This window comes from Falco cherrug, chromosome 1, assembly GCF_023634085.1.
Source record: "Falco cherrug isolate bFalChe1 chromosome 1, bFalChe1.pri, whole genome shotgun sequence".
Lineage (NCBI taxonomy): Eukaryota > Metazoa > Chordata > Aves > Falconiformes > Falconidae > Falco > Falco cherrug.
Window position 1 is genome coordinate 120,128,245 of NC_073697.1, and position 21,695 is coordinate 120,149,939.

Here is a 21,695-nt window from a genome sequence, read left to right on the forward strand (position 1 = left end):
GTCTGTTATTTCAGTTAACTGACCAAAATATGACAGAGCGAGCTAATTTATAGGATATTAAATTGCTATGGGAGAGAAAAGCTGTAAAAGGTGCGCTTTGGTCCGAAGTGCTCAGGCTGGCATTATAGTTCAACCTCAGCATGCTTGGCATAGAACTCATTCTTCTTCCAAGCCAACAGAGCGCCGTGTCACTTGGCATGTGTGCCATGGTGAACAGCAAGGAGGTGGAGAAGGCATGATGGTGGCGCCTCCAGGATTGAAGGGCGTGGATCTACCAGGTGAAGAGGAGGGTGGCACTTCACTATTTCTTCTCTTGCTTTTTTCTAAGCTTTTTATTGAGCTGCCCAAGTGCCTCTGTGGAACAGACTGTTAGGTTGTAAGGAGCCAGTGATGGAGAGCAATATATTTTTGGAGCAGGGTGCTGAAGGAGAGAGGAGATGGGTGTGTGGGTGGTGCCAGCACAGCAGCCGTGGCTCAGGTGGTCGCAGGATCTTGTGCTCTGCTTGGTCAGTACCTCGCAGGTCGCTGTCACTTGTGTCACCTGAAGAAGGAGAGGTGCTGAGCCGTGCCAGGGAGGGGTGCGGGCACACCTGCAGGGTGCCTGGCTGGAGCCCTTGGCTCTGCAGCTCCCCAGCTCCGCTTCTGTCAGGGAAATGCCTGTGGATGTTGTCGCCTGGTTTAATACCCGAGAGGCAAAGGCCCACGGGAGGGTTTGGGTTGTTGATTAACAGTTGCTCTTAGTCATTATCCTCAAACACAGATGTAGGCAAGGGCTTTGTGGTTGCTCAGAAGCGCCTGGATATTCCTGTGGTTGGTGATTTTTCATTTGTGCCAGCGAGGGCGCCGGGCTTGTTTGTGAGGCGGTGAGGGAGCCGCTCGCCCAGGGTGGCTGGGTGCCCGCGCAGGGCTGGGGGCTCCTCCCTGGCGCTCCGCAGAGGGATGGCAGCCGCTGGGTGCTGCGGCCAAGGCCCGGGGGCCGAGCAACCTGTAGCCTTACGGGCGCTGCCTGGCTCAGCACAGCCGCCCCAAAGCCGAACCCCCGCCCGCGTTAGCGCCGCCCGCCCGGCCCGGCCCGGCCCAGCGGCGAGCCGTGCCCGTGCCCGCCATGCCGGAAGGCGCAGGGCGGGGCGGCGGGACTACAACTCCCGGCGTGCCCCGCGGCGCGCAGGCGCAGTGCGGGAGCCGGCGGGAGGCTGAGGCGGCCCTGAGGCGGGGAGCTCCCCGCGCCGCGCCGCGCCGCACCGCTCCGCTGCCCTGGGCCGCGGGCAGCCGGCGGCTCCGCCCGGCCTTGGGCTCCGTATTCTCCCTCGGTGCCCGCCGTGGGGCCCGCGGGGAGAGGGGAGGCTGCTGCGGGGGGCGGCGTGTGAGGGGGCTCGGGATGGCGGGGCAGGCTGTGAGGTGAGGGGGTGGGAAGGCGCCTCCTGGCCGAGCGGGCCTCGCTGTCCCCAGGCGGCGGGGACACCGGGCAGGCATGGTCGGCTATGACCCTGAGGCCAGGTGCGTCTCCACGGTGGAAGCAGCTGTGGCAGGATCAGCATCGGGCTTGGTCACTCGGGTCCTCATCAGTCCTTTGGATGTCATCAAGATCCGCTTCCAGGTATCGGCCTTCCTGATGGCGCGTTGGGGATGGGGTGATGGCGTGTTAGGGCTGAGCTTGCCCTGGGTGCGTCGGTCACCTGTGCAGCCAGAGCACTCAATCCGCTCTCACCTGCACCACATGCAGGGCAGCACATGCCTGGTGCCTCGATTTGTGTAACCTCACACGTGCTAGAACGGCATCTGGTGGTTTTCAGTTTGTCTTTCTGAACATTCTCCACTCTCTGAGCAGAAATAACTGAATTTCACCATCATCCCTACTGACTTCCTTTGTGTTGCACGTCTGGTTTTATTTTAAAGCCCTGCATAAATAACATCCCAGTCGGTTCTATATGCGATCCTATGGGAAGGCAGAACGTCCTATCTTAGCAGGGGTGGGCTGGCAGGGTTGTGAAGTCCTCAGCTGGATACTTGAACCTTATTGAAATGTGATGAATTGAAAATATTTTCTCTGTTTTCCTCCAGCTTCAGATCGAGCAGTTGTCCCCAAGAAACCCCCAGGCAAAGTATCATGGCATCTTGCAAGCTATACAGCGCATCTTCCAGGAGGAGGGGTTGGTAGCCTTCTGGAAGGGCCATATTCCTGCTCAGCTCCTTTCAGTTGGCTACGGAGCTGTTCAGGTAAGGTGACCAGACACCATCTGGGCAAAGCGTACATATGTAGGACTCTGCTTTGTTCCTCTTCGACCTGGCTGCATGGGCAGGTGCGGGAAGGACCAGGTTTACGCTGTACTGATGCAAACTGGCTCCAGTTTCAAAGATGTGTAGTTGTATAATTCCTAAGTTGATATTCCTGAGCTTGCTGAACATCCTGCCTGGCCAGCCTGGAGCACAGCTAGAGTAAACTGAGTTGTGTCTGCATCTGGTGTTATAGACAGGCCCTGTTTGCTCCTGACACTTGGCTTAGCTGTTCATGTGCCAAGCGTGTGTAGTTTATTTGCTTTTGTTCATGCTGTCGCCCTGACAGTTTGTTAGGAAAAAAATCAATGAAGCCGATGACGGTGTTTTACACAGCATTGTTATGCTTAAATTGTAAACATTAACAGTGTATTTTGTGAGCACCAGGTTGACAGAGTAATGGACAGTATATCTGATATAGCAAATACTCTTCAGGGTACGTAGAGCATTAAAATGAGTTTTTCATTATTCTAAACACAAGATTTAGCAGAAGTGTCAGAGATCGGAATATCCCACACGTTCCTCGGACAGCTTAGTGATTTTTTACAGGGTATTTGAGCACATGTTCTAACAGGTTGCAAGTTGGGGAGGACTTTTGAAGGACAGAGGGAGGAGGGGGGTGGTTACAAGCAGTGGGTGGAGCTTCTTTGGTGAAACGAGAGAGGAGCGGGAGATTCCTTGACTTGTGTATGTTTGTTTCTGCAAGTTCATGGCGTTTGAAAGCTTGACAAAACTGGTGCACAACGTCACCTCATACAACGCCCGCGATTCCTTTGTGCACTTCGTCTGCGGTGGACTGGCTGCTTGCACAGCCACTGTTGCAGTTCAGCCTGTTGACACATTACGCACTCGCTTTGCTGCTCAGGGTGAGCCGAAGGTATGGCTTAGAGGTCAATCTTTAGAATTATCATCCATAGCAGTAGCAATATTTCATGTGTATGAATACAGGGGGTTTGAAAAGTATGTAGCACTCTACGGGTTAGTGTAAAGGAGCGGGGGCTGTTACTGGGCACTGTTTGTACTATTGCCAAGTTACCCTCTATGCTGTTGACACAGCTTTCTTAATTATGTTTTGCTGCTCCTGATTGCTCCTGACTCCTGACAAGTGATCCAGAAAGCAGAAACTGCCCTTAACAGGATAACTCAATTTTTATTTTAGCTGTTGTGATGCCAAATATATTAGGATAATGTTGGTGTATAGAATACGCTCCCCAGTCTGTTGAACATTGTGTTTTTGAAACTTTCCACTTGCACAGAGTTGTGTTTAGGTAATGATGGGGATATGCTTGAAACCAGTCACCTTTCAGCCATGTTTCATGTTCTTATTTATGCAAGAATTGGTCTCCATACTAATTAGGTCTGTAATAACTGGACTTACATGGGTTTGTATCAGAGCTGTTTCTGGTTTTTGACTTAGCATGCAGTAGAATCCCTATATATTGTATGAATTCTGTTGCAAGAGCAAGCAGAGCTGCTAAAAGAAAAATAAATAATTGTGTCTGTGATGCAAGTGGTCTCAGCTCTGTGCCTCATTTCTTCCCCTCAGAAGCACAGCTTGGATGTGGGATACTATGGCAGCCCAGGCTTTTCAGTACAGAGTAAATGATCATTCTTCAATTAATCTCTTGTGGCTCAGAGATAGGTTTACGTTGTCAGTTTACTTATAAGAGTCACAAGGGCTTAGCTGAGAATACTGTGTGAAGATGTGCAAAATCACATTGTTCATGGCTTTGTGCTGAAAATCAGTCGGTTGTATTTTGGGCAGCAGGAAATTCCTGTCCTCATTACTGGGAAATAACCTGACCTTTGGTTTGCTGTTTTTAAGCCTGTTTCACTACTCAGCCTCTTCTGTATTGTCTAGATCTATCGTAACGTTCGCCATGCCGTGGTGACGATGTACCAGACAGAAGGGCCTCGGACTTTCTATAGAGGTTTGACCCCCACAATCATTGCCATCTTCCCATATGCCGGTCTCCAGTTCTCTTTCTACAACATCCTGCAACAGTTTTCTGAATGGGTGATTCCAGCTGAAGGAAAGAAAGGAGGTAAGCACATGAGACAGTGATATCTGCGATCTGGAGAGAAAGAGAGGATGAATGCTACTTTGGGAGATTGACCGAAGCTCAGTTTTCTGTCCTATCACCCTTCTTGATGCAACACCCGAAAAGTGTCTCAGTTTCCCATCTCTCATTCTTACCCCTGCACAGATGTTGCAAAAGTACAGTGAAGCTTGCAAACAACTCCTGTTATGGAATAACCATAATGGAACTGTGGATGGATGGGAAAGTGTCATAGGCCAGGGTGCTCTTTCTTGAGCTGTGTGATGTTACCGATACCATGGGAAGACAATGCTGGCGTAGTCTGTTTCATGAGTGTTGTGGGGACAGGACTCTTGGATTTCCTCAGGAAATCTGCCTGCAGATTCCAGCACAGCTGTTACAGAAGAGGATTCATTTAGCCTAATTTAAAACTGCCAAGCTCCTGATTTGATATTTTTATGTTGATTTCTAGCTCCATTATAAGAGAACCTCATCCTGATGTGGCCTGTCACCTTGACAGTTCTAGATACTAGTGCCTCTCTGAGAGACAGTGTGTGCAGCATCAGTGTGGTTTTGTTCCTCAATAGAATTTCTTCAGCAGAGGAACTAGAATTTTCAATATCATGTCTGCGTATTTATTCTTAGATGTCAGGGACTGATGGTGGTTTTTTGCTGGGAACTCACATTTGTCAGGAGAAAGTCTAATATCACAAAGCTCATTTCCTACGAGCCTCTGAAATCATCAGGCAGCGTTAACTTGTGACTTAGTCCAATCCAGAATAAATCAGTTTGAGTAATCAGGAGCGCAAGATTTCCAGTGACTGAGCTTTTAGTGAAGGGCATGAAAATTTTCCATCCACTAGCAGCAGGTTCTCTGGTGACTGGGTTTTTTTGTGCAATGCCACTTGGCAGAGCAAAAACATAAATCAGGGTAATGAACCAGATGAGCTGTTATGCTCTGTCGCCAACAGACATGGTAAGCCCGATGCAGAAAATACAGATTGAAGTTCTGTGGCCCAAACTATGCAGAAGAGGTGATGTAACTTTAAAGGACCTTTTCGGTTTCTTGTAAAAAGTAATTTTTAACTTACCTCTGATTGAGATCTTTAATCAGAACTCCTTGCTAATCCTCTTTTTACCCTCCCCGCTATCCTCTCCCCTTTCTGCTTCTCAGGCAACATTAAAAACCTTGTTTGTGGCAGCTGCGCTGGACTCATCAGCAAAACCCTCACTTACCCTTTTGACCTGTTCAAAAAGCGACTGCAAGTGGGTGGCTTTGAGCAGGCCCGGGCAGCCTTTGGGCAGGTGAGAGGTGTTGCAGTTGACTGATTTTCATGAGGATGAATTTTCATGGAGACAATCCAGAGCCAGTCCATTGCACCCGAATGCAGTGGTGATTCACTGGTGGTGCCTGTTCTGTTCGTATTTGGATTGGGAGCTCCCGGGGAACTTCTGGGAGCTGAGCATTGGTCTCGCTTAATAATGGGAATAGCTGCATGAATATACTGCATTGATTTTATGGCCTTGTCCAACATACCTGTGCTCTGCCTTCTCAGCTGTCTCCATCAGGCTGGCTGCCTTGGAGCAGGGGATGAGTTAGGCAGGCAAAGGGGTTTCGATTTACTTTACTTTTCTAGTTGCAGCTTGGTATTTCTGATTCAGGACCAAATGACTAGCAGAGGGTGACACTAGCTTTATGCTGAAATCACCTGGCTGTCAGGATCCTTTTCTGCAATTAATATTTTGACACGAGGAACGGGCACTAAGTGTTCAGCATGTGTCTTACGTACCAGAACATCCTGTCTGGGGATCTCTGTGTTCTTTTCCAGTTTTCTTGTTTAACCTTTTTGCCTTTTCTCCCCCAGGTGCGGATGTATAGGGGTCTCATGGACTGCATAAGGCAGATCATGCGAGAGGAGGGCCCAGGTGGATTCTTTAAGGGCCTTTCGCCCAGCTTGCTGAAGGCTGCTGTCTCTACTGGCCTTGTCTTCTTTTGGTATGAGCTGTTCTGCAGCCTCCTGTGTGCCCTGAAGAGCACTGATAGCGCTGTGAGGAAGGAAGGCTGAAAGGGGCCGGTGTGTGGCTACCTGGTGTTCTCCTGGAGGAGGGGGAACTGCCAGCTTTGCTTTGTCATGCTGGATATGTCAGAGCTCCTAGAGTCCACCAGCCTGTAGGAAATCACTTCCTGGGACCAAGCAGAAGGAGAAGGCGACTGCAGTTCTGCTGAAGACACTTGAACTGCTGCGCTGAAAGCTGTTCAGCTGAGCACTTTTTTCCTCTGTCTCCTCTTATATCAGCACATATTTGATGGGGAGAGGGGGGAACCCAGCAGACCACTACCTAGCAGAGACTGCTGTGAAAAGGCACCCGATAAAGTTGATGAATTCCTGTGCTTGCCCTGGATCACAGAGCAGGATCCTGGCCTAGCTAGTGCTGCTTAACCAACGTACCACCTCCTATTGCTGCATCCACACGGCTTTATTTCCTTGCTTTATGGCCTGCTGTTTGCACGATATTCTTTTCTTGGTGTTGCACAGGTAGCTCTGTCCTGCTGTTGTGAAGTCAGTTCAAACGTCTTTAGCACGCACAGAACCTCAGTTTTCCTTTTCTTTGTTGCCAGCAGCCGCTTCACAATTACCACTTGCTGGCTGTGCATTCTCAGCCACCATAAACACAGAATCTTCTGATGGATCGTGCTGACCCAAACTCACTTTTCCTTTAACTCTGGTGAGCTTGATTGTATCCCAAGTGCCCATTTCTCTTCCTGCATGTCTTGCCATGCATCTCTTAGGGTTTTGCATTGCCTCAGCAGAGCTGCAGATTAAGAACCCCACTCTTAAGGGGATTCAACGCACAAGCCCAGTTTTTACTTCACGTTCTTTGCTTCAATGCAGTGAGTAAAATACTGTACAGAGTTTTAGAAATATTTAATCTAAGTTGTAATAACGAAAGAAAAGTCCTGTGGAAACTAGTAAATGTTTTGTTTTGTTTTGTTTTTTTTAATGCCACCTTTGAATGTTTCTAGCAAGTATTTATGTAGTGGCCTCAAAACATTTCTGAACCTCAGTCCTACAGTGGTGCTAACCGATGAAAATGTTTTGACAAGATTAGCTGAAGTGAGAGCACTGAACATCACATCGGAATTGGTTGGTTTAGCATGGTGTTTGACAAGTAAAGGATGATTGCATTAGAGCTGGAGAAGTGTTTTTCTCCAGTTTCAAAGGTTTTACGAAGGGTTAAAAGAAACCCAACCCAACCAACCAACAGCTCTGATTTATGTAACAGGGAAAAGAGGAAAATTACTTTCTTCCTCCTCTTTTATTCTCTGTTTTTTCAAGCTGAGCAGGGTGTGGTTGGACCAGTGTGTGGAAGGCAGATTTCCGAGGAGGAGAGTGACTGTGATACAGAGGCACGTTAGTCATCTGGCGAGTGGTGGGTAGGGCAGAGCACTACAACTGTTTAGAGGATGGTTTGATGATTCTTAACGCAGAGCTTTTCATCACTTTCTTGGCAGTATTCAGGGTGTTAATCCCAATGGTCTGGCCAGATTCCAGCGTGACCAATTCCATTCTGTTGACGCAACTTTTCCTGGCGTTTTTGAGCGTATCAGCATTGCTCACTTATCCTGAACTATTGTGAGAGGCTGTTTTTTTAAAGAGCAGCTGTTTCACTGGTGGCTGAGCTATCCAGAGTGATTCCTTGCGAGCCCGGGCCAAATAACTTTGTGTCTGCTGTGGTTTGAGATCTTTGAGTGCAAGTGGCTGTTTCACTGCAGGTGACTTTGAGAGCTACGTAAAAATTAAATTCCCTGAGCAGCGTTCAGGCAGGAGGCTGATACATGAGCCTCGAAGAGGGAGTGTTAGCTGCGTGTACTCTCAACATGTGCAGTTTTGCTGAGAGGAGAAAATGCAAAAAAGTTTCTCAGAGTCCCTCAATCCTGTTGGCATTTTCCAGGCTCTTCTGAGATTCCCCCCCTCAGATCTTCTTAACAATATTTTTGCCTTTGTTTGTTGTTCATCTATTGTTAATCAGAAAGACTTCATAACCAGTAATGAACTTAGCCTTGTGACATGCTCCTGAGGGAGAGAAATACCTCATTTTGAAACAGACACAAACAGGTCAGGATTGTTACTGTCTTTGTAGAGAGGAATGCTGCCCTGGTTAGCAGGGACAGGACTAGCCACAGCAGAAAATTTATTGTGCTGGCCTGGGCTTCCATAGACAATCAGGACTCATCCATCCTGTGTAAACATCACAAGACTCTTACTCTCCACTGTATGTCAAAGTGCTGCCATTAAATTGCACAAAATAGGGAGAAACTGGTGAGGAACTCAGCAGCGGGTACTGCTACCACTGGAAGAGAGGGTGTGTTGCCTTGGTTGTCACAGGGGTAAAAAATAAAGAACAGAAAACACTGTGCTCTGCAAAGATGGTGTCCCTGGAGTGTGCTGTGGAGCTCGAGGTGACGCAGGCAGGTGGCTTGGCTGCTCTGCAGAGAGGGCAGCAATGGAGAGAATAGAGCAGCTTCTCTCTGGGATAGATTTTGCCTCCACTCTGCATTAAATGAGCTCGCCTCTACCCAACAGTGGCAAAGTCAGGGTTTTAAGTTGTGCCAGTCTGGCCCAGGCTTTGGAAGAGAGACTGGCTGGAGGGCTTTGGCCCAGAGCCTGGTTGATTGTGCTGTCAGGTGGAAATGTTACAGGCTCGTAAAGGCATCTGGGCTTCTAGGGAGGGAAGGAGAAAGGAGTGACAAGCTCAGCTATACAGTACTAGGAGTTGCACCTAACGGGCACGTCATCGTTCACCCCGGTCGGTGCCATCCGTCTCGTGGATTTCCCACGTGCACCTTGGGAACTGGGAGTTGCAGCTGGGAAAGGACTGTCACGGGAATATTGTTTTCTCTTTGGGAATGAGACTGGTTTAGTGCAAAGCACTAGGAGAACAGGTCTTATCTGTGATGCTGCTCTGGAAGAACGCACACCGTTTGAAGCTGATTTCCTAGAACTGAAGGAACGGGAGATGGGAGAGATCTGTAGGTGCCTTGTTCTCCCATATGTCGGGACAGATTTGCTCTCGGAAACCGTGCGTGTCACTTCAGTTTCAAGTGACTGAACATGGTGAGCAACTCACTGAGGCTGCACCGGATTTTGCCCGTTGGGATGGCTGAGATTTCACTCTGATGTAATCCTATCAGCGGGGATTTGTGTTGCTCAAAATTCACCTCACAAGCTGCTCAGCAACTGTGTTTTCTTCTAGTGCCTTTTAAAATCAGAAGGTCCAGAAGCACCGTAGCAAGGCAAAGCGCTCGAGGCGAGGTGCGCCGGGGTTGTCAAGGGATCCACCATCGCTCGTAGCTGGCCTCGGACCAGAAAGCATTCACACACAAGTCCTGCGGTGAGCACGCTGTTGCCTCCAGCGCCGGCTGGCTCCCCGGGTTCCCAGGACAATCCTGTTCTCAGGGTGCTCATCCAGAGCTGCGCAGCCGCCTTTTTGACAAGAAATGAATGTTTTACAGTCAGACTTGGAATGCATTGTATTGAATTTGGGTTTAAGTTTCTCCTGTGATGTAGAAATGTAATTCTCTGGGGCGTTTTGCTGTGCTGCCTGAGTGGATATTTGCGGCTGCTGTCGTCCGAAAGCATCTGAGCACAACGCGGGCCTACCTTTGAGAAAAGGTACATTAAATATTTTATTATGTTCATGTCTCGCTGCAGGTTGTTTATTCCTTTCTTCCTGGTCCATACACTCCATGGGACCCCCCAGACTGCCATGTCCTTCCCCAGGGAGGGTGATCAGGGCCCAGAGTGTGGGGTGGCAGGAGCCAGTGGGTTTATCCCTTCCAGTCGCTGGCTTCTGGGTGCTCCTCGTGAATTTTACGTAGCTCTCGAAGTCACCTGCAGCGAAACAGCCACCTGCACTCCAAGATCTCAAACCGCAGCAGCAGGCAGAAGTGCCCCAGCCCTTCTGCCATGCAGAGTGATGCTCTGGGCATCGCTGCTGAGAACCGCACAGAGGGGGATCGGCCGGGGGGGTTGTGTCTGCTGCGTTTTGGGATCTTGGAGCTGAGATCTTCAGCTATTTCGCTGCAGGTGACTGGGCGGTCCCGGCGCTGTGCCCGGAGGGGCTGGTGGAGCCAGCTGGTGCTGAGCCACACAGCCGTGCTGGAGGCGTTCGGGCAAGTGTCTCTGCAGGCCACAGCGCTGCAGAAAATGTCCCCAACCTGCGCGTTCCGCCTTCCTGCTGCTCTGCCCCGGCAGCCGGGCGGCCCTGTGCTGCGCAGGCTTCGCCCCCCGGGGGTCTTCCCTGTGGGATGGCCGCGAGCTTGGAGGAAGATCGGGAAGCGGCTGCGCCCCGCCGGGCCCCTGCTGCAGCGAGCTGTGCGCTGCGAGACCCCCCTTCCTCACCCGCTTTTTCTGCTGCGTTTTGTGGTGCCTGCCCGGCCGGGCGGGGGCCGACAGCGACCTGCATCGGGGGGAGCCCCGCGCGGGACCGGCCCCGAGGGGTCAGTGCTGGGGCCGGGGGCGCCGCCGGGGGCCGGCGCTCGCAGGCGGGGGCGCTGCCGCTGCTCGCCCGGCCCGGCCCGGCTCGGCTCGGCCCTCCCCCGGCCCGGCCCTCCCCTCCCCCGGCTCGGCCGAGGAAATGACCTAAGAGGAAACCGGGGCCGCGCCGGGAGCGAGCGGGGCCGGGGCGGCGATGTCCCGGCGGGTAGAGCAGCCAGCGGGGGCGGCCGGCAGGTCGGTGGGGCTGGCGGCGGCGCCCCCTGCCCGGCCCTGCCCGGCGGCGCTGGGGGGGGCGGGGGCGGGTTCCCCGGGATCCGCCGCTCCCTCCGTCCTGGGGGGCCCTTCGGCTTGTGCCGCCCGCGGGGCTGGGGCGGTGGGGGGGTCCCGGGGGGCTCGGAGCTGGGGGTGCCGGGCGGCCCGGGGTGCCCCCGGCCGGGGGGGCAGAGGAGACCGGGCTGCTCCCGTCCCCCTCCCCGTGCTGGCCGGCCCGTCGCGCCCGGTGTGAGCCCCGCAGCGTGGCCCCGGCCGGGCCCCGGCAGACCGGGAACATTCCAGCCCAGCCGCACCAGCGCCCAGCACGGCTGGTCTGGTGGGGAGCGCTGGCAGAGGGGCAGCCAGTACCCATAGGCGTTGCAGTGCCCAGTGACACCTATGGCCACCAGCCCTTCGGGCGAGGTGGCCCGGGCAGCGGCGGGATCCCTGGTGCAGATGAGGCCAGGCTGGGCCCACACTGGCCCACCGTGGCTTGCTCTGGGCAGGGTGGCTTGCCACAGCAGTCCGAAGTGGGGGGAAGGATGCTGCGGCGAGGTGCTGGGCGGTGGTGGCAGGAACGCTGCCAGACGGGCTCGGGCACTTTCTGCCTCGCTGGGTGTGGTGCTGAGCTCCCACCTGGTTCCCTGGGCGCTGTGATGCTGCTGGCACACCGGGCTGCTCCGCCGGCAGCGCAGGATGGCGTGAGCGCGGATGCAGAGAGGCGATGCAGGAGGCGAGGTGGGGTAGGAATCGTTGGCCAACAGGCATGGCACGGAGGGCGCCTGCTGAACCCACCTGGGAAACCTCTGTGCAGGTCTGGGGCAGGTAACCCTGTGCGGGTGGGAGCTTCAGCTGCGAGGGCAGCGGGTTGTGCCCCCCGACAGAGGGGGGGCCCTGAGCCTAGTAGAGGTGGGCGAGGAGGCAGAACCTGGACCCACCAGTGAGATCCACACTCTGCTCTGGGCCCCTACGTGGGCAAGTGGTGTGTCCGAGGGGTCGGGCCGCCTGTGGGACATGTCCTACTCTAAAGGGCCACGGGCTCTTCGGCTTTAATCTGGGCAGGGACCTCTTTGCAGAGAGGGTGAGTAATGGCCGAGGAATTTCGATGAGCTGGCAAAACTCATTTGGCCGGCTGCCTTCCCCTGTTGGTGCTGTGGGTCTGGCCAGCCCAGCATTTTGCATCCAGCAGATCATCTCGTGCGCGTGTCAAAAACCCTTCCTTCCTCTGTGCCGTGCGTGCGTACCCTCTTGCTGTCTTCACTGTATCACGAAGCAGAAGAAAACGAAACGAATCTAGAGATTATTTAGGAGCACCGTTGGTACTGCAGAGGGCTGTGCTTGGTTGCGGGGGGATGAGTTGGGAGCTGTCGGGGATTTGGCTGTAGAGCTCGCTGTGTCCCGCTGGGAGCGGAGGGAGCCTGGCTCCAGCGCAGGAGAGGTGCTCTGCTCACCCTGCCAAATGTGCATTGGATGCTTAGGTGCCGGCTTTGATTCTTCCCAGGTTTTTGGGTGAAGCCAGCTGAACTGGTGTTTCAAAGGCACAAGGGAGCAGCTGCATGGGGTGCTCCCGCATCTGCTTCCCTGTGATACAGCCACGGGGAAGCCTTCTGAGGTGAGACAGATGTATTTTGGGGCTGCCTTGGTGAGCTGTCCACTTTGAACCTGCAGATCGATAGGCTGCAACGCATTTTTCATGTCAGAAAAACCTCAAGGCTCTGAAGATGAAGTCCTGTCATAGCCTAGTAGGAACTTGAAAAAATGTGGGAGTGAGGCTTTGCTCAGATCTAGGGCCAGAGCTGGGTGCGGGGCTAACAGAGGCGTTTCCTTGGGGTGCGGGGCTGTCAGGATAACAGCCTGTGCTCCAGCACCAGGTGGGATTTGCCAGACGGCTGGGTGAAGCTCTGCCTCTCTGTCCAACTAAGCTCTGTGTGCTCTTTCCCCAGGGACTGTCACTAGCCCATCCGTCGCCCAGATCCTTGCCCTTGGAGGAAGCCAGTCATGGGGGAAACAGGCAAAGAAGAGTATAAAATACAGTCGTTCGACACAGAGACTCAGAAGCTGCTGAAAACAGCCCTCAAAGGTCAGCAGGCTTTTTCCTAGCTCCTCTGCCGTGCACAGCTGAGTGCCTGCACCACTTTAAGGAACACCAACTGCTAAGTGGAAAAAGCTCTTTCATAAACGCTGTTCATCCCTGACTGGGTCCTGCTGGTGAATCTTCTCTGGGAAGGTCTTTGCTCCCTGCGCCTTCTTGCCCCCTCTCACCTCCTCCCCAAAGTTTAATGGTGCAGCTGTTCAAACCTGGCTCCTGGTGCTCATCGTTGGGGTTTTCTCTGATTTTGGGGTACCCTCCTCTCCTGCTCTGACCCAGCATCTCTGCCCAGGCCTGGCCTCTCGCTGCTCCCCAGTGCCTGGCTCCTGTGCCCTGCCCCTTCCCACTGCCAGGTCCTCTCAGCCCCCAGCTCCTGCTCAGTCCCACTTCTATCCAAAGGCAGTTTGCACAGCTGGCTCCCGCTAACCCAGCTTGGAAGCAGCGCTGAGATTTCAGATTCAGATCAGCTTCTTGCTTCCCATATCATCTGCTTTCCTCCATCAGTTTCCCATCATGGTGCCTGTCTCCAGCCTGGGAGGACCATGCACTGCTGGAGATGCTATCTCCAAAGCAGCCGGTGTGCAAGAGGGGCTGTGACTCTTGATGTGGGAGTGAGCATGAGGTTTTGCACCACATAACATGGTTGTACCAGGCCCCGCGCTGATCTTGGTTGCTTTCCAGGTACCCCAAAGCAAGTAGGGCACAAAGGGCGCTGGGTCCTGACAGCGTTTCTCCTCTCTGCAGACCCCAGCAACGTGGACCTGGAGAAAGTGGCCAATATTATAGTGGACCAGTCCCTGAAAGATTGTGTGTTCAGCAAGGAGGCAGGGCGCATCTGCTACACCATCATTCAGGTGAGAGCTCCTTGTGCCCAAACAGCAAAACACTTGAGCTGTGTGGGTTGTCCCGAGGCTGGGCCAGGAGGGGCTTCCCCCCCACCCTGCACTCTGACCCCTCAGCCAGCTGCCCTCTTCTGCGGTGGCAGCATCCAGGCACGCAGCCAGCGAGTGCAGGTGGTCACCTGCAGCTTTCCTGCCTCTCTGGGCAATCACAGGAGGGTATCTGCATGGTCCTGCATCACGGAAGCAGCAGCATCCCCCTGCTCCTCTCACACCATCTCATCCCTCCATCCTGCTTTTGTTGGGCTCATAGGCAGAGAGCAAACAAGTCGGCCAGAGCATCTTCCGGAGGAGCCTGCTGAACCGGCTGCAGCAGGAGTTCAAGGACAGGGAGGAGCTGCGCACCCGCTCACTCCAGGCGTGGATCTGCTATGTCACGTTCATCTGCAACATCTTCGACTACCTGAGGGTAAGGAGCTGGAGCAGGAGCACCTGGCTGCTGCTGCCTAGGGGTGCCAGCAGGGCCTGGGCACCCAAAGATGCCAGGGCAGGGGTGTTGGAGGGGTATGGTGTGGAGCCCCGGGGCTGTGGCTTGGCAGTGGGCGCCAGAGCTGGTCCTCAGCATGAGGATGCTGTGGGGCTGGCGCTACCTGAAGGCAAGCGAACCAGCTTGGAGAGGCAGAGCCATCTCTGGGAACAATCACAAAATCTGAGCTGCCTTATTTTGTACCTCGCGTTTGAAATCCCCTGATTTGCCTCCTCCCAAATGCCCCAGACTGAACCAGTTTAGTTGCTGTGAGGTCCTCAGGGGGCACCCGTGGGTACTGACATCATTTCTAGCCCAGGTACTGACAGTTTTTCTGCAGGCCGTCACTACAGCGCGTATACTTGGGTGCCTGCTTCAAGTAGATGTAAAAGTGATGCAAGTAGAGCTGCAGGCAGGAGAAATGCTGTTGCAACAAGTGTATTTCCCATGACTACCTGCTTACATTTAAAAATAGATGGGTTTTAGATCATTTGTTCAGTTGCTCTGGCTCCTGGAGGCTTGAACGTCTGGTCTCCTACGTAAATCCCACCAATACGGCATTTGGCAGCACAGCTAATTTCTGCATCCTCGTCCTTTGAAAAGCAGCAAGGGAACAACTATTTGAAATAGCTGCAGGCTCCTCCCTCCCTGGCCCCAGGCTGCTGATGGCTCTGCCTCCTCGCAGGTGAACAACATGCCCATGATGGCTCTGGTGAACCCCGTCTACGACTGCCTGTTCCGGCTGGCACAGCCCGACAGCCTGCGGAAGGAGGAGGAGGTGAGTGCAGGGAAAAGGGCACGGCTGTGCCCACTGTCCTGCCAAGGCCTGGCCAAAAGGACAGCCCGGGGAGGGTGCAGAGCGGGGACAGCTGCCTCCCCAGGACCCCCGGGCAGGAGGGTTTGCAGCCTCGAGGGAGGCAGGATGGAGGTGCTGGGGGTGACTCCCTGGGCCAGGCTGCACATCCTCCCTCGGGGTAGCTTTCCTCCCAGTGATCGGGAGAATCAGCCCAGCTGTCCCTGGAAGCAGGGACCGTCTGGCAGATGACTGCTCTCCCCCCACCCAGCTGCTTTTCCAGCAGCCCTGGTTGCCAGACATCTGGAAAAGCAGCTGTCACACGGATCTGCCGAGCCACCGCAGCTGTGATGCAGTGACCATAGGTGTGCAGAGCAGCTGTGTGTCCCCGCGGTGGCTCCCGGGACCTGCTGTGCCATGCTTTGTGTAGCTGCTGCTCACCTGCCTGGGCCTGGGGCACTGGTGCTGTGCCAGATCCCAGGAGGCTGGAGAAGGCTCTGCCAGAGCCCAGGAGGCTGGAGAAGGCTCTGCTGGAGCTGGAGCTACACACGCCTGCATGGGCATGGCTGAGTAGCCCCTCGGGCAAGGGGGTCCTGTACCTGTAGGGGCCCTTGCATGGGCCCTTCAAGGATTTTTCCCATCTTAGCACAACCCTTCCACCCCTGCAGCCCATCAGCTTTCCCCTCTTCTCCACAGACCTAGTTAGTGCCCGTTTCCTGCGAAGCCCCAGACTTGCTAAGAGCTTTAGTGCATGTTCCAACCACTTCCCTCTGTTGTCAGAGGCACCTCCTTGCTCTGGCCTCGGCTTCAGCCTTCCCATCATCTCTTGGACATCTCACAGGAAATTAACGTTGTTCTGCATGTTGTGGGTGAATTTTTCTGGCAATTTTATCTGAGAGACAGGGAGTTCTGGATGTGCTTTTCCAGTGGTTTTGGCAGACGAGACATTCAGCTTCTTCTGCCTCCTGGATCACAGCGACTTGGGGGAAGCAGGACTGTTGCCTTTTGGAACTCCAGAACAGAGGGAACTAGATGAGTTGGTCCATAAGTCACTGATGGGGACCTCCACAGAGATGTGCCAGAGCTCTCCGTTCCTTTATACTCAGCCATCTTCTCTTCCTTCTGAAGGTGGACTGCTTGGTCCTCCAGCTCCATCGCATCGGTGAGCAGCTGGAGAAGATGAACTCCCAGCGGATGGATGAGCTCTTCTCCCTCCTCCGAGACGGCTTCCTTCTGCAGGAGGGGCTCAGCTCCCTGTCCCAGCTCCTGCTGCTGGAGATCATCGAGTTTCGGGCCGCCGACTGGAAGATGACAGACGCTGCCCAGAAATACTATTACAGCGAAGTGACGGATTAACCTCTCTGCAGCAGAGGGGGAGAGACGGCCCCAGCACTTTCACCAGCAAGCTTCATACCAAGTTTGAATTTCTTTTCACGTTCATGTTTTTCAAGCACTTCCTGTAAATAGGATTTATATTGTCTAGAGCCTCTGGGCACTTAACAGTCAGGCTGCAGCCCTGCTAGCCTGACTTGGGAGGTTTGGAGAGGTGGGAAGGGCAGGTGCATTTAACCCACAAGTTCTCCCACTGATTTTGTTTAATATTGCGCTGCTGCCAGCAAAGGGCAAGGTATGCTTCTCACTCGAACCAGCATTTTTTATGCATGTTAAAAAAAGCATAGTTTAGGCTGAGAACATTTTGGTTTGCCTGAGAGCCAGCAGGGGAATCTTTCACAGCTCAGGTGGTACCTGCTTCTCTGGGACAAGTCCCAGAAAACACGGTGGCCTCACAAACAGCTCGACCAAGGGCTGTTTTTCCCAGAGTCCTTCCAGCACACCGGCTGCACCTGCACACACACAGCCTCCCCCACGGGACACTAGCCACAAATACCTGTCACAGGGCAGCCTGCAGCAGGACAGTTCCCTGAGCAGATGTAGCTAGGAACAGCTTTTGTAAGTTTTATACAATAACTGTCATGTTTTTTCAGAATTTAGCAGGTTTCAACTACAGTATGTTTCTTATAAGAACGGGAGAGGAAGAAAGGAAACAAAATAGTCTATCGAAGAACTTTTTTCTAATAAAAGCTTTCCACGGACACATGCCCTGCTTTTTGTCTGTGCAGCTGCTATGAACAATATTTAACAGGTCACTCCTGACTGAAACCTTAAGGCTGCAATAGTAATTTTCTCCTCCGGTGTAGGGTGTCAGCGTGGCTTTACACAAGCGGGGTAGCTGGAGAGAGCAGTGTGAGGCTCGAGCAATGACTTGGAATTGAGAAACCTTCCCCATAAAACTGGTTTTATTTTTTTCCGTTAACATTCCCATCAAATCTGTGCCAATAGTGTTGCCGATGACCAGAACCAAAAATCAAAAAGGGCCTTTTATTGCCTTTTGTACCAATACTGCTAAGGCAGGTTATGGTGTGAAAAAAATTCCATCTCTGCTCTTAGCTGTGCAGCCAAAATCATTGCTGATTACAGGAGCAGAGACTTGCAAGTCCCCAGGAAATAGGTAAGTGGAGGATTATTTTGTACAGTGTTGCTGTAAGAGAAACATCTAAGGCTTGTCTTCACAGGGAAATGGTTATGAAATAACTAGAGCATCTGTACAGGGGTTGGTAACTCTTTCATATCCTCCCCTTCCCCCATCCACACAAGCACAAAGGAAATGAACCCTGTGGGCATCGGATGAGCTTTCCCTGGCTTAGTCCAGAAGCTGTCCACCTTTCCCGCTTCTCCCAGGCAGGCAGCCCTGGGGCTCCGCTCTCCAGGCCATGGGGCTGGTGGCACTGTGTCCCATGCCAGTCCCTACCACCAGCGGAAGTGGGCGTAAGCCCGGTTGGCCTCTGCCATCTTGTGCAGCACATGCTTCTTCTTGATGATGGGCCCTTCGTTGTTGAAGGCCTGGAGCAGTTCCTGGGAGAGCTTCTCAGGCATCAGCGTCCTCCGGTTCTTGTTCTCCCTGCACTCAGTGATTAACCACTTCATGGCCAGGAAGCGCTTCCGATTGTCCTTCAGAGGGACTGGGACCTGGGAAAGGTTTAAGCTGTAAGTTACCACACTGTGAGAGGGCAGCAACCTGCTCTTCTCCAGCAGTCACACAGGTCCAGCTGGACACGTACAGTTTTACATTGTGCTGCAACTCCAGTAAGACCAGCTCCTGACAGCTGTTTTGTGCCAATTCACCTCCTCTGTCCACAGAAACTGGCCATTGCTACCAAACAGAAATGCTCATCAGCCTTGGGTACTGCCAGCAGACACCGGCCTTTGTACGGACTTCTGGCCTGTTTGGGAACTGGATCCAGGCTGGTTTGTGCTAGCAGAGAAGGGAGATGCTCACCACTCCCTGCACTGAATGACAGAGAAATGCCTCCACATACCACTTCTCCATCAGGTCTGGAGTGTTGCAGAGCCCATACTTCAGAACAGGTTCTGCTCATGTTTTAAATATCACGCTGTGTCTAGTTGACCTTTTCTGCTACACTGAACTGCCCCAGGGCTTTGGGGCCTCTACGCAAGTAACATGACACGGCAGAGAGCACAGGACTGGTAGTCCAAGGGAAGCAAATTCTTTTGCTGCCTGTCACTGATCTCTGTCTCCTTGGACAACATTTGCTGCGTACTCCTTACCTAATTAAAGAAGCAGAGACTTCTGCTGCTGGGGAATGCTCACAGGCTGGGGTCCTGATCTTGGAGTTCCTAGGTGATGTTTTAATGCAAAGTGGCTCACTTTCTTGAGCTGAAGGGGTGGAAACCAGTTCATCTGCTTCCCTAGCTAATTCTCTCCCGACCAGATATGCTCCCAGCACACCCACCCACCCCTTTCACCTGGTAGGTTTTGCCTCCTTTTGTGATGCTGCTGAGCCCAATGATGGGCTGGCAGTTTTTCAGAGCCTGGTGGAAGATGACATAAGGGTTGCATTCAATTGTTTCCTTCTCATCTTCTGGAGCTTTGTGGTACTTCTCCAGCTGCTTCCTCTTAATGGCCTCCAGGGTCTTGGGACAAAGACAAGGAGACATGTAGAGCAGATGGATTATCCCACTCCATGAAGTTACATCACTTTTACAAGCACCGCATTTTCACTTGAGCAGCTGGTTTTGTAGCCCTACAGGCCAGCTGGGAATTCTCTAACTCAAGTTTTACTTTGCCTTCTTCCAGCACTTCAGTCTTTTTATCAGACATTGCATTTGGGGTGAGGAGGCAGAGTATAACAAACCTGGGCCAGAAGCCAGGGAAGGGCAGGGACAACGTGGAGACAGGAACACAGGTCTGTGTACACTAAGCATCCTCCCCTGCAAAACCTGGACTGAAGAGCCCAGAGCCTGTGTGTTCTGTCACAAGGAATCGGCAGTTACTTGGGGAACATTTGGGCAACGTGTGTCCCCATTTCAAGGGTGGAACACACCAATGGGACCACCGGCTATTACCAGTTACTGTAGGTCAGAGCAGGGGTCAAAGCTGTGTCATGCAGGTGACACATCTGATAACATTGGCAAGTTATACAGGCATGAAAGAGAGCTGGAAGGAAGATCTTTTGAGAAAATTATGCTTTTAAGGGTATTCTCTCAGTTTATGCAGTATATAAGGTCCAAGAAATACCGAAGAGCAGAAAGAGAGTGTTCCCCATTAAGCTACCAGCCCCTGGTCTGTGAGCTGAATGAGCCTAGGGCTTGTACAAAACGTACATCTTATCAGATAAATAATGGTGAGAACAATACGTGTGCAGAGGGAAACACACTGGGACCACAGAGGCGACCTGAGTTCTGGTAATTCCTAATTCCAGTGGGCCTGAAGTCCCAGCCTTCCATTTTGTATTGTTTTAACATAATAGTGAGAAGAAACATGAGTTCTCACCTGAGCCATGAGGCTTCTGGCCAGCACTTTATTTCCATCCTTCATCATCATATTGGTGAATTTACTGTAAACACAAAGCCAAATGCGATCTGATTTAAATTCTGATTTTATCACCCACTGAAATAAGTCCTCCCCCCCCCCCGCCCCCCGGCTTTGTATTGTTCCCATGGTTAACTCTGGGTGCTGCTAGATCTGCTGTAATTATCTCTAATCACTGTCAGTCAACGGACTGGCTTTGTGGGAAAATATTAACTTGGCATAAAGGGATTGTGCTGTAACAGAAGGCAATGTGCAGCACAGCAAGCAAAGGCTGAGGAGGACGGTGTAGTTCCCAAGCATTTTGGTTCTACGGGACCGAGCTCTAACAGCAGAGGAGACGCTGCTTTCTCTGACCTGATCATCGGGTCACTGAACACAGAGCTGGAGACATTGGGAGGAGCAGCTTTTATGGGTTTAACAGCTTTCTCCTCCAGTTTTTCCTTTTCCTCTTCAGACAGCTCCTCCTGAGGTTTCCGATAAAATTCCTTGTTCACTTCTGGCTCTAAGTAACTGGGGTTGTAGCGACTCCATCTCACCTGTGTCAACCTGCAAAGAGGAAGAGAAGGGGGGCTGCACGCTGATGTATGTGGTACGTTGTAGCAGGGATGTGGACAGATGCAGACGCATCTCAGAAGGTCACATCAGACTTGAGAGGCATCTCCACCTTCCTCTCCATCATTGCCTCTCCACTGCGGCAGAGCCAGGGGCACAAATTAACACCAAGGCCTGCAGTTTTGCCACAAAGCTCTCGTGCAGTCCCCAGGCCCACGAGCTGGATGGAATGGGAGTCGCAGCCCACAGCTCCAGGCCAGCAGTGCTGAGCGCACCATCCTGCCAGCCCCTGCCTGCACCCAGGGCCGCAGGGCTGTCACCCGCGGGTCCTGGCAGGGGGGTGGCTTGGACAAGCGCTGTTCTGTGTGGGGCCAGTACCTTCAACCAGAACGCTACTCGTTTCTTTGCAGCAAAAGGTGGTGGCTTGAAGAGAAGCAAGGGGATAGCGAGATCCCTGCGCCCCTCCGACGCGGCGGGTCAGCAGATACCCCCGTGAGGGGCGCCACGGGCCGGGACCCCCGAGCCCCGCGGACGGGACGGGCCCACCCGAACCCCGCGAACGGGTCGGGCCCCGAAGGGCCCCCGGCCGCCCCAAGCCCCGAGGACAACCCCCTTGAGCGCCCCCCGGGCCTCGCGGACGGCCCCCGGCCCCGGCTACACAGACTCCCACGCGAGACCCCGGCAGTGTCACGCTCAGGCCTAGGAAGCACGTCAACCGTGTACGGCCCCGCCCGGCCCGGGGAGCGCCGCTTCGCTTGTCCGTGTGTCCGCGGGGGAAGCACACACCGCTCACGCCCCCCGCGGCCCGCTCACCGGGGCAGCCAGGCCCGCAACCGCCGGCCCAGCCCTGCCGCGCTGGGCGCCGCCATCTTCCCTCGGCGCGTGGGGCGGGCAGGGCCCGGAAGGGGCGGGGCCAATAGGGGGCGGGAGCCATAGGGGC

The 21,695-nt window shown here is 53.5% G+C and overlaps 3 protein-coding genes across 3 annotated transcripts; 2 read left to right on the forward strand and 1 right to left on the reverse strand.

Moving 5' to 3' along the window:
• Positions 1–1,187: 1,187 nt before the first annotated feature.
• SLC25A19 (solute carrier family 25 member 19) lies at positions 1,188–10,014 on the forward strand. The gene is made up of 6 exons (XM_055728297.1): positions 1,188–1,597; positions 2,062–2,217; positions 2,981–3,151; positions 4,136–4,319; positions 5,488–5,618; positions 6,179–10,014. The coding sequence occupies exons 1-6, from the start codon at positions 1,472–1,474 to the stop codon at positions 6,377–6,379; spliced, it is 969 nt and encodes a 322-aa protein (XP_055584272.1). The 5' UTR covers positions 1,188–1,471; the 3' UTR covers positions 6,380–10,014.
• A 910-nt stretch (positions 10,015–10,924) lies between these two features.
• Positions 10,925–17,405, forward strand: MIF4GD (MIF4G domain containing). Its single transcript, XM_055724934.1, has 6 exons — positions 10,925–11,047; positions 13,009–13,145; positions 13,899–14,008; positions 14,307–14,462; positions 15,205–15,297; positions 16,441–17,405. The coding sequence occupies exons 2-6, from the start codon at positions 13,064–13,066 to the stop codon at positions 16,666–16,668; spliced, it is 669 nt and encodes a 222-aa protein (XP_055580909.1). The 5' UTR covers positions 10,925–11,047; positions 13,009–13,063; the 3' UTR covers positions 16,669–17,405.
• Positions 17,406–17,591: 186 nt separating this feature from the next.
• MRPS7 (mitochondrial ribosomal protein S7) lies at positions 17,592–21,687 on the reverse strand. The gene is made up of 5 exons (XM_055724926.1): positions 21,569–21,687; positions 20,558–20,749; positions 20,165–20,228; positions 19,138–19,305; positions 17,592–18,339 (listed from the first exon to the last, which is right to left on the reverse strand). Exons 1-5 carry the CDS (start codon positions 21,622–21,624, stop codon positions 18,118–18,120), a joined length of 702 nt encoding a protein of 233 aa, XP_055580901.1. The 5' UTR covers positions 21,625–21,687; the 3' UTR covers positions 17,592–18,117.
• Between the last annotated feature and the right edge of the window lie 8 nt (positions 21,688–21,695).